A 12,763-nucleotide genomic window follows, 5' to 3' on the forward strand; every position below is an offset into this window, starting at 1 on the left:
GTGTGTTCAAATACATTCAGAATTCAAAGAGATGTATTTTATTCTTCTGCTTTCAAAGTTTTATGTTTTATGTGAGAGGGTTTCATCTTATAATTAGGTATTCAACAACATTAGATAAGATTTATTTTTGGATTTTGGGTGGTGTAAATTATATTAAATTGATCACTAATAAAAAGTTAAGAAGGCACTGTATTTGAACACGAGCTCTTTCTGGCTGGTAAATCACAGTGAATGTGAAACACGATGGCTGTAGAAAGGGATGGCAAGAATACTGTATAATCTGATATTTCTTTCCATTTAAAATACAATATAACCGTTTGTCATGTTTAAATGCCACACGGGCCTGGAGTATCTGTAATCAAACACTTGGTCTATGAGATGTGCATCACCAAAACAGCAAATTCTAATTATATTGTAGGCTTCTAAGATACAAACAGTGGAGTTCTAAGATCTAAGACGGTGTACTCAGATCTTGCTGTTCAAACTCAGTGCCCCCAACCATTATGTAAGCATTTTGCCAATTTCTGTCTGTTCTTGGTGAACACCAAGTTTGGCACTGTTTAGCACTTGTATTTCAACCACCATTTCTCCTGTCTTTATATTTAAAACAGCTGTAGCTGGACACAACATGTGCCTTTCTCAAGTACCATATACTGTATACTAGGAGTGACACAGAGGTTTTATGCTCTTCTTCTGCTACTAGAAGAAAGAAACAACTGTACTGTTGATTCAGATGATATTTATCTTTTATTCCTGATAGCTTCTGTTTCTTTCAAAGTTCACATTATAGCTGAAAAATACAAAAAAAAAAAACAAGTCATTTACTGCTTTTAAGATGCTTTTTTATAAAGTAGCACAACAAGGACTTGGCAAAAAAAGTACACCTTTCAAGCTTAAAATGGTGAAAAGGTCTCACCTACGCACTCTAACATCAAGCTCACTATTTTCAATAATGGGTGTGAAACACCTTCTGGTACTCCCTCTAAAAAGGATGTACTTTAAAACTACTTATTGAGTAGATTAAAGAAAATATAATTTCACTCAACCTGGCTTCAACCAAATGCAGGCATGCCTCATGATTAGGCACATATGTTTTTTTATTTGTTTTGGCAAGTTTCATATTTCCCTTTTGACTGAATTGACACTTTCTATGAGTCTCTAATTGACAGCACACAGCCCAACTGGCATGTTGTCAGTGATAAAGTGAGCCTTCTACCGCTCTCTGAAGAGACATAAACAAAAACCTCAGCTCTCTACATCCCTCATCCATCAAGCTTGGCATGGCTTTCACATTTGCACGAAAGTGCACTCTCTTTTCTGCAACAAAGCCATCACACCTACAGTATGAGAAACTAGAGAACCTACATTCCACAATCATTTGTGATTAGTCCTATAAATAAACAAAACAAACAGTGCCAACAAAAAGTGGAAAGGAAATTAAACTACTAATTTAAGAAGGGAAAATTACATGTGTTTTAGGTCGAAGTGCAAAACATTTACAGAAATGATGCTTTCTCTATCAGTTCTAGTGTTCCTTACCTCCCTGGGAACATTTCTGCGAGACCAGAACTTAAAAAAAAGAGTTTGTAGTTTTACTTATATTTGGATTAGTCATGTTATCAATGAGGGCAATATCTACCTTTACAGTGGATGTTCCTTAAAAGTGTCTTCACTTTTTATGTTTCAGCTGTCAGGGGGATGTGTCTCATTGAGCTAAGGCAGTAAGCGTAGGACTCTACGAGCGTTATAATCCTCACATTGCAAAGTTTGCTCCTGGGTCTTGTTACTAGCCGACAGAGAGATTCCTTAAGCAGCAGCACATGATTGGCTAGGCACCATCTGGGTAAGGCTGGGATTAAACAGTCAGGACTCTCTGAGCAGGTACTATCAGGCTTGCAGTGACATCAGTCTCAGGTAAACAGCACCTCCAATCAGTGTTAACTCTCTCGGGACCTTGCAGTGCCTTCTTGGACTGTTTTTACATACTGTATCTACAGGAATCACTGTCAAAAACAAATTTATTGTTTGGTATATCATTTTAAATCATGTCTTTGGCCTAAAAGATAGGGCTTCCATGTCACATAAAAACATAGAGGGATATTGTGAGGGGAACTCTCAGATTCTCATTTTAACCAGCTTTGGTTGAAATAAATCTAAAAGTAACAATTTTTGATATACTTAAAAGTGCATAATTATTGAAAAATAAAGTGGAACTGCTGTGTTTCTTTTCTAATACCTTCCCAGATAACAGATTCAAATGCTAGCAAGAATTTTGTTAAAACCTATAGTAAACATTAAACCTTTGCTTAGATAGTATTTTACAGCATGTATGCACCAAGTATGCACCAAGATTTCCAATTTATTCCAAATAAGATGCAGATACTGATGCAGTTGCTGGTAAGTCTTATTTCGGAACAGTCATAGTCAATTCTAAGCACTTTAGCTTAGTATTAGATATTCTTGTTATACAAAAGTAAAGCTGAAACCACCAGCTTTCCACACATAAAAGTTATAGTTTCACATCTTTACATACAAACAGTGTTTGTAATAAAAAACAGCTAGCAATGCAACAATTATTAAACTGCATTGTTGCGTTATTGGTGCTGAAGCCCTGGGGACAGTTTAATTTAGCCTAGATTTATGTAGATTTCCTAATTATATAACAAGACACAAGCACAAGCACAAGACACAGCACAAGGTCTTGCCTTTACAAGCTGTTTGAACCATCTCATATTCATTGTAGCCTTGCGACTGAGTGACCTTTTCCCAATACAGGTACATGCTTTTAACAAAATGACATTTGTTTATGGGAGATATTGCCAGTGAAGTGGCCACATATCTACCCCAAGAGAAAATCAGAAAGAGTGATAAAAACAGGAATGTAAGCAAAAGGGGGGAAACCTGACTCATACCACTGCTTTAGGATAGACAGCTACCTTTATAGTAGAAGAAATACAACTAAGCAATCTATGTGACAAGATGAATCTACCAATCTAGAACATTCAATAAAAGAGAAATGGTTTGAAACAATATATATTGCCTCTTCGTAGGAAGTCCACAGTAAAAGCCATATACAAGATATACAAGGTCATAAAAGCAATAATTGTGTTTTCATTCACGTAATCCCCTCAGAGTAAATGGCCACAGAACTCTAACTTTAATAAGTGTCTATGTTTTACTACTGAGAGAAGTACTGCATGATAAATCAAGATTTTAATATACCCTATAGACCAGGAAAACCAAAGAAACTAAGGAGGGTTATAGAAATGTTCTGAAAAAAACTTTCTATGAATCAGACAGTCGAAACATTGAAGCTGAGCATTAAAGCTGTTTGAATAAATTCTATCCAACAAATAAGATAACCTCTCAGGAAAATTCAGATAATCTGAATAAATCTGATAAAAACTGTTGCTTCTACCTTAAAAACTGATGTAACTGTGTAAGCTGTATACTGTGCTCAGCCTTGATGATGGCATGTTTCTTCTGTTCAGCATTGTGCAGTTTCAGGAAAAGCAGAAACTGTTTCTTAATCTGTTGTGGATATCCTTTCTGTATTAACTTGTGTCACAGTTAAGGCCTCTTTGTATTTTTAATTAATTTGACCATTCCATTAATATTAACTAAGCATCAAAATATTTATTGTAAGTACTTCAACATTGGAGAAAACATGCTGTGAATGTGTGGGGTTTGTTTTTAAGAAGAATAGGATCATTTATGTTTGTTAACCACCCAAGATATACAGTAAATCTAGCAGCAAAAGGTTTGTGCAGTAAAAGATGTGCTCTGTTAGAAAGTTAGAGAATGGACGTGTCTGTCACCATTCTGTATACTCAGGAACACTGCAGTCTTACGCATAACTGAATATGGAACTCTGTGAAGCAGCACCACAACCGTGGAGTATGTGTGGTATTCCCTGACAGCTGTCTATGTGAGAAGAAACTAAGCCAGCCATGCCCACTACCACCCCTGATACACACCAGACAAATACAGTATGTCTGCTTCTGCAGTCCCCTGCTAATAAATACCTCTATCTAAAAAACTATAAGAAAGCATTTACGTGTTCTTAGAGAAAGAAATTAGGGGAGAAAAGAGAGAAGCTCTTTTTGTGTTAGTGTAAAATGGAAAAACAGGGCAATATCAGTTACATGAGTATTTCTTTATGACCTGGCCATGGAACATCCACTTCATTTCTTCCTCAGACAGAATAAACCTGCTCAGCCTCTCTCCCTGATTTTTCTTTAGCAGTGTAAAGGCTTAAAATGCTCTTTGCTGCTCCTCACAATAGATTTGAAACTAAATGGCTCCCATGGCAAACTTGAACTCTTTTCCAGAATTTACAAGGTACACTCTAATTTAATTGATCATAAATCTGTAGTTGTTTTATTTATACCGTACTCTGTGAACACTCTTGTTTTATTTACTGTCCCACAATATAACTGCCCTTTATAACTAGTAAAACAGAACTAACCTGTATTGACATTTATGTAATAAACAATACAAAATTAAGCAAATCTTTAAAATAACACAGCCTTCTGTTACTGGGTAAACACCAAAGAAAATCCTTTATGGAGAATGATAGACTCTGTGGGAGAGAATCTCAGAGCTACAAATGATCAGATTCTCATTTGCTTTTTTTCTTACTGAGGTACCCACACCTTAATTGCATTTATTAAAGTATATCTCCTGTTTAAATAAAAAAAAAAACATTGTTTTAATAACTATGTTTTTATAATACAAATACACATTGAGTATGTGTGTGTGAATACAGTATGTGAATATGGGATGTGCACAGCTTGTCCCCTGAGAGGATTCAAACCCCACCTCTTAACAACATCTGAGCTCTGAACCACACAGCACTGAATGTTTCCATACTTGAAGACTGATCTGTGCCAGTGTGTAAGCTTCAAAGAAACAAATAAATGTTAATACTAAAATAAATAGAAAACAGTAGGTTTGGATTTTCTTTAGACTCCACAGCTGAAATGTTGTTTTTTCTTCTTAAATTTTATTTTTCACTACCAAATTCACCAAATTCTGTTTTTCCTATACTGTACAGTATATAAAGAGAGGCATAAAAACACAGCAAATGCTTTTGTTTCCTATAGTTATTTGTTGAATTTTTAATGCCTGTCAGTGAGATATGTACTGTACAGTATATACAGTATAAACAGATCTGCAGTGACATGCTTTACTTTCAAAGAGCTCACTACATGCCATTGAATTAGATTTTATACAATAAGTTAGATATAAAAAAATCACCCCAAAAAAAGGAAGATTTTAAGCCATTTTCTGTAGTGAACCAAGTTTATTCGATCTTTATTCCCCTCCCTGTACTGGCAAAGCACGTTTTTACAAAAACTAGGAAAATTCAGGAGACATTTTATAGTGTATACTGTACATCTGACTGGGCAAGAGTCAGTGTCAGTGTTAGTTTGCATCAGAATATTTAGAAGTCCACCAAGAGGCAAGTCTGAAAGCAGCACTGATGATGTTTATTATTGTGGATGTTCAGCAGTGTGCCTCTATGCAGGTGTGTTGAAATAGTTTGTTAAACAATGATCGAAAATTGCAAAGTAGGCAGCTGTATGTTTTAATATAATTGCACTACTTACGTGCCCTCTAAATTATATCGTTACAACTGTATCTATTCATGCATGATGTCTCCAATTCTAAACCTACCTAATATTAAAAAATCAATAATAAGATTCTTACACACAAATGCAAGATTTCAGTATTTTCTTTTAGAATAAATTTTTTTATGTTGTAAAATTTACAAATTTAGTTAAATCTACAACTATCTATAAAAACAGTACATTCATTAGATAACTTTCATTCTGTTTTTTTTTTCTTCAGGAATATATTCATTTATGTGGGGACCTCTGTAGGTTCCCCAGTGAAAAGCATTTATAAAAATCTGCTCTGATTGAAGACTATCTATGATTAATCAAGAGGAGTAAAACATCCCCCTGCCACTATGTTCAGTATTTTTTTTCTTAGATTAATAATATACTCGGCCAGATTTAATAGCACTGCACTGGAAGAGTGTGGGTTCTTGCTCAGAGGGATGTCACCGCCTGAGTCTCCACTGGTACAGCACTATTTGTTTCATGTGGGTTCTAATGACAACCTGGCTCAGATGGTTATATCTGACAAGACTCAAATTGATAAACTGAAGGCTGTTAGGGCTTCAGGCACATTGGAAAAGTGACCAGATACTTTATATCGCTGCCGTTTCGATCTTTCCTTTTTTGAACAGCACAGCCGAGAAACTAAAAGTCAAAATGCAAAAGAATATTTATTTGTAAAAATTAATCTTTTTTTTGTTTATGCTAATTGCAATCAGTGGTATAGTGATACATTAGCACAATTAAAGTATACATAACATTTCCATGTGTTGTTTGCATTAATTAGTATTGGCTTTTTCCATCTTTTGTCTGTTCTTGAGAGTTTAGCGTTTGCTAGATTTTGACACATGGGGTCCTTTAAAGGCTTGCATACAATAGAGCCTCTTTAATTGCTGTTACAGAGATATTTTTCTCTCACTCCCAAATGGTAACTTTGCATATTGTGAAGGAGTGTGACCATTCATCCACGGTCATGTTCCCAAGTTATGCTAAAATAGCTGACGGTAAGATTTTCCCTGCTGTAGCTGAAAGCTTTTTGAGACTTTGAGACTTTGAGTTTTGAGACTAAGATACCAGACACTATTGTCACACTCTTCCTGAATAAAAATAAAAGAGGATCAGGATGTAATAATAATTAATAATTAATAATAATAATTACTTACACTTATATAGCACTTTTGTGGACACTCCACTCAAAGCGCTTTACAGGTAATGGGGACTCCCTTCCACCACCACCAATGTGCAGCATCCACCTGGATGATGCGACGGCAGCCATAGTGCGCCAGAATGCTCACCTCACATCAGCTATCAGTGGGGAGGAGAGCAGAGTAATGAAGCCAATTCATAGAAGGGGATTATTAGGAGGCCATGATTGGTAAGGGACAATGGGAAATTTGGCCAGGATGCCAGGGTTACACCCCTACTCTTTTCGAGAAGCGCCCTGGGATTTTTAATGACCACAGAGAGTCAGGACCTCAGTTTTACATCTCATCCGAAGGACGGCGCCTGTTTACAGTATTGTGTCCCCATCACTATACTGGGGCATTAGAATCCACATGGACTGCAGGGTAAGCACCCCCTGCTGACCCCACTAACACCTCTTCCAGCAGCAACCTTAGTTTTTCCCAGGAGGTCTCCCATCCAGGTACAGACCAGGCTCACACCTGCTTAGCTTCAGAGGGTTGCCAGTTGTGAGTTGCAGGGTGATATGGCTGCTATACACAATGTTTTCTTGCTTATCATTAAAACAAGAACTATAAGAGTTGCACATCTGGTTTCTCTCACTGGATACTAGCTCCAATTAACTTCTACAGTATATAATGTTTTAAAATGCAGAATAAAAGATTACTTTGATTATCTGTATTATTAAAAGGAAGTAACTAAAGTCCCACAACAACACAAATATAGTTATTTCAAAGACTTGGTAAAAAATAAAAAATAAAAAGAATTAGAATCAACCCAGACCAAATATACAAAACATTCCACTGCATTATACCCAACTGTAACTAATTTACTAAATGGAGTGATCTAGAGATTGCATCTAATAAACCAGTATAGTAACAAAGTCAATAGTTCAGTATAACATTACTGCTAATAGTTATTATAAGAATAATTTATATTATCCATTCATTCATTTTGTCACAACTTTATTCAATACAGGCAGAATATCCTAATGTGCGCAAGGCAGGATACACCCTGGAGAGGATGCCAATCCTTCACAGGGCAACACAGACACAAACACAACAATGCTCACAACACGGCTCATTTTTCCCAGAGGCCAATTAACCCACCAGTATGAGGTTTTTGGGGAATGTGGGAGGAAACTGAGCTGAAACCCACATGAACACTTGGAGAACATACAAACTGCATGCAGATAGCAGCCCAGGTCCAATTTATATTTTACTAATTGTATTTAATTCATATAATATATTTAGATATATTGAACAATATAATAAAATGAATAAAATACCACATGATGACATCTGCACAGTTGATACGGAGAGCTATCAATCAAAAAGTCCCGCTGCAGTCAGTCACAAAAGTACCTCAGCTCTACATTTCAGGCTCAGAGCAGCGTGAGGCTGTGAAAGTACTGCACCTTGAACTGGGAACTTTCTTGCAGAAAAGACTTTATGTTCCTTGACCAACAGATTACCTGGCCTCCTAAAACCAGTTTACCTTAATTTTATGACACTGGAATATTCCTCCCTCCAGAGCAACAGTGTGACAAGAACAGGATGTTATAGTTACTTAATGTATTCACCATGCCTTTCCAAAATCATGTGGGTTCTGCTTTAGTAACCTGGCAGCCAGCGCGACCCATGGGATTAATAGTGCTCCTGAGTAGGCTGGATCAAGCGAGCGAGATCTGCCTGTAAATGGCTGAGGTATTATTGATTAAACTTGTGCCGCTGTTGTTGTTAAAACACCACAGCATGGTTTCTCCATTAGCAGTCCTACAAGCAGAACCATGTGGGCAGACCAAGACAGCTGATTTCCATTTCATTCTCAGGAAGCCTGTTGTCAGAACTCTGTCTCTGTTTAGAACGAAAATAGGTATTTATCAAATATTTTTTTTCTGTTTAGTTCTTGTTTAAATCTACATTAAAGCCCTTTTGCCTTATACAGTGATGTCACCGTACAAATTTAGGGCGCCCATTTCTTTAGCAGTTTGTCGAGGAACAAAAGCTTTACGGTACTTGTCACCACTTCATCCTCAGAGGCTAGTAAATTGTAGATAGTCTTACTTAGCGTGTCCTGTGTTGCACACAGCATATCCCACCACAAGATAGGAAGGACGCCACTGTCAACTGGCACAGCTTAAAATTAGGTTAAATGAAGCTATCTAAAGAACAAGTGGCTAAGTTCTATTTTTAATGAAAGGGATGACAACATAAATTCCCTAGAGAGTACTGGGATAGTTCCAGAACATTCCTGAGCTGGTTCCCTTTTAATTGTCATTATTTTTATTATTAGAACAAATATCGGCACTCCAAATTACAAACACTAAATGACACACAGTAGTATAAACAAGACAATAGGCTACAAGTATACAGAAAAAAAGTAGGAGAACAGGACTCCTGAATTGGTAAGGAGAGTGTGTCTAGTTTATCTCGGTAAATGTATTCCATCTTTTATCACTGGAAGGTATAAAGCGGTAGAGAGGCAATAACATTCATACTGATATTTTATGAGGTCTTCTGTACAGTTGGTACCTTCCCTTTTCATGATAATCACCGTGATAGTCTGTAATTTCTTTCCATTTAATTTTGATCATTTCATCCACCCATAAAGTCCATTATGGATGATGTACTGTTAGTATGGCCTGGATTTATCTTGGGCTAGCCAAATACTGTACATTTAACCTCAGACTTCAATACACCAGTTTAAATAATGTTGTACCACTTCTTTCTAGCATCTTCCTCCCATGGGTCAGATGCAATCCAAAGTCTTTTGAGGATAGTCTTTAAGTAATACTAACTCCTTTTTAAACTGCATTTAATTGTGTATCATTTAAATTCATTTTTTTATTTGCACTGATACAGTCCATTGTAATCGAACCTACTGTAAATAACCCCAGTGTTCTTTGGGTAAGAGGTACTCCAAGTACTATATTACAGTCTGAACAGGTGTTTTCTAAAAATACAGGGTATGGAATTTATTTTACCAGATGATTCATGTTCTATTGTGTTTATTTCTTTTTTGGAACAAACAGCTGGGTTGTTGCCAATGTGGGTAACCATAGAAAAGTCTGGGCTGGAATGGAGAGTCACGTGCTGCATAGAGGAGCAGCTACACAAGTGAACAATGATAGTGTGATTTAAAACTATTCCATAACAAAGAGTCAGCAAATAATTTGGTCAATTTTGTTTTAAGAGTTAGGTGCATTGTTGTTCAGTCCTGCATATATACTGTACGCATAAAGTATATATTATACTGAGAACATGAAAATACAAGTCGATTTTTTAATGTCTTTCAGTGTAGTATTGCTTGAATAACCTTTGTAACACCATTAATAGTTGGAAAACACTGCCCCAGGGTTATGTACTGTATGATTACGGCAAACTAATAATAAATAACTAGTAAACAAATAATGTATACAGGCAATACCAGATCACACATTTCTGTGTTTTGGGTTGTATATTTTCTAACCTTGGATATTGGGAAAAGGTCCCAACAAAGTTCTTTAACAAAATCAGAATCTAAAGCAGAGAAAATGGTTATTTTTTAAAAAGTGACAACGTTTAAGAAGTTGATGTTTTCATGCTCCGTTACAATGATTTGCCCAGTTAAACAAAGAGTGTCTGAAAGATAACACAATTATTTCAGATCATTTCAAGTGGTGGGAAGAGTGAAGTGTATTAAGATCTTGGCAACTGCAGGTTCCTGACATGTAACAAAGTTTCACTTGTGCACTCAAGCTTAATTTCTATTGTGCCAAATTCCTGTCAGTAAGCCTGGGAGGCAAAGAGTGATTCATTTCTACACTAGAATGGACATTTTCAAGTTGTAGCCTTTTAATTAGAAATTCTACAATTTTCACAATGATCACTTTAACCAAGAAACCAATCTCTCTTTACTTGTAGGTGTTCTAATCAATATGTGACACATCCAGTGTATACCATTTACTGGCAAACAAGGTTTTGTCCACTCTGATCAGTTTTCTGTGGAAACAATGTAAAAACAGGTTTGTCCAGTTTTCAGAACGGTTGCATTGTCTCTACAAAGCCCTGAATTCTACCTGCAGAGGCTATTTTTTGTGTACCAACAAACATACGCAATGTTACCATGAAACAATTCCGATCTTTGTTTGCTGCCTCATTTCACAGAAATGTGTCTCTTACAACAGAAATACAAAGCTGAAAACTCTACACAATCAGAAGTAACTTAGACAATTATACTTTTGTAAACACTAGAAAAAAGGAAGAAAAGGTATTCTGTCGCGGGCAATAATTATCTGCTAGAGGAGAACCTACAGTACATCAAAGAAAGAGGAACCTCTAAGACTAAAAAAAACAGTGGAGCATCAGAAGAGTACAAGTGTTGTATTAACAGGAAGTTGTACACATATAACTTCTTTAGTTCACTTAATAGGTCACTATCTGCAAATACATTCAGCAGCCCCATAATGAGTCTTTGAAAAGTCAATGAAAATTGTGCTTATTTTAGTGTTTAGTTTGTAATACTACCGGGGAGTCAGTGTTATTCATCTACAGTTGCTGCATCTTCTCTGCAAGAGCACAGGACAATACAAACACCCATGAAACACAGATGCTGGTCGGTCCGTTACCCTTCATTAACTTACCAAGCAACTGTACCCCGCGAGTCAGCCCATACACATCGATCAGGGCCCAGAGAGGTTCGGTGATTCGGACTCCACTGAAGAATAGCATGGGGCTGGAGTCGTTGACCCTGTAGAACACCCGTCCCTTTTTGTCCACCCAAAAAGCAATGATGTTGCCTTCATTGGCAAACTCCTCTGGCAGAGCCTTTGCCCAGAAACCGCTCTGGGACACCAGGTCAGGGCAGGCGTATTTAGGTAGACTGTCTGGGTTAATCCGAGATGGGTCTTTGGCAGTAAAGCCCAACCTTAGAGCCCCACTCCAGCAGCATTGCTTCTTTGTGATCTAGAGGAAAGCAGGCAGATACACACGAGTATGACTGGTGTGAGCCCCCAACCACATCCTGAGCCTTGCAAAAATTAAAACAAAATAGTGATGGTAGAGAAAGAAATTGCAAACAACACAGATTAATGGATCAGACAGAAGAGACAAGTCAGATACAACTCTGACTTTGCACATCATGCAGGGCCTGACACAGATGCTTACGATATGGGCATACTGTATGTCTTAAGCATGGTGAGGCAAATGAACATTTACTCTAGGTTATAGGTTGCTTATTTAAATGATCAAGTTTTCTGTATCATGAATATCTTTTTAAAATAGTGTATTTAAAATTGCTAGGTAGTGTAGAAGATAAGTATTCCAAATACTGAAAAGGTTGTTTTTAATTTCTTTTTTAACTTCCATTGGAAGTCTGTTCATGAATGAAAATGTGTCTGCCTTGTTTCTTGTCCAAAAGCTGTAATTCAGTACATCTGTTCCCCTTTGACTTGACTAGAGCACAAAAACTATCAGCTGTTGTTTTTTAATGTAGTGTCCTGGAGATTTTTGTTTATATAAAACAACTCTGGGGATGAATCAAAGCAGCTACTAAGACTATTTTTCTAAGGTAATTCAAAAATAATTAAAATGTAAACAAGCAACAGCATTCTGGAATTCAAAAACCCATAAAATTGTGGACTTACAGAAATATCTTAAATATGTCTAAATAAATTTATTATTATGCATGAGAAAAGAAAAACAGATCTATTACTTAATAAATCAGAATATGTATTTTTGTCTTAGCTCCTGTTGTTATAAAAGTCAGTGTGTAACTCATTAAAACTAAAAAGCCACTAATCCAGCTCCCAGTGTTGGGAGGGGGGGAATTCACCCTGTGGTCATATGATTGTTAACCCATGCCTTTCACTTTGGAGCAGATCACTGGGTATGATCAGTGCTCAATTTACGTCTGGAGTGGAAGCACCTGTATCACAGACAGGATTAGGTAATGTATGGAGGTTACAAACATCAGGG

General features: G+C 36.7%; 1 protein-coding gene across 2 annotated transcripts in view; it reads right to left on the reverse strand.

Annotated features, from left to right (window-relative positions):
- The window catches only part of neurl1aa (neuralized E3 ubiquitin protein ligase 1Aa), a 113,693-nt gene that overhangs the window by 36,962 nt on the left and 63,968 nt on the right, over positions 1 to 12,763 (reverse strand). For both annotated transcript variants that reach the window (XM_088635722.1, XM_088635723.1), the window contains exon 3: positions 11,431 to 11,752. In XM_088635722.1, the coding sequence (XP_088491848.1) occupies positions 11,431 to 11,752 (322 nt within the window). The remainder of the gene's footprint in view (positions 1 to 11,430; positions 11,753 to 12,763) is intronic.

This window comes from Lepisosteus platostomus, chromosome 6, assembly GCF_059453375.1.
Source record: "Lepisosteus platostomus isolate fLepPlt1 chromosome 6, fLepPlt1.hap1, whole genome shotgun sequence".
Lineage (NCBI taxonomy): Eukaryota > Metazoa > Chordata > Actinopteri > Semionotiformes > Lepisosteidae > Lepisosteus > Lepisosteus platostomus.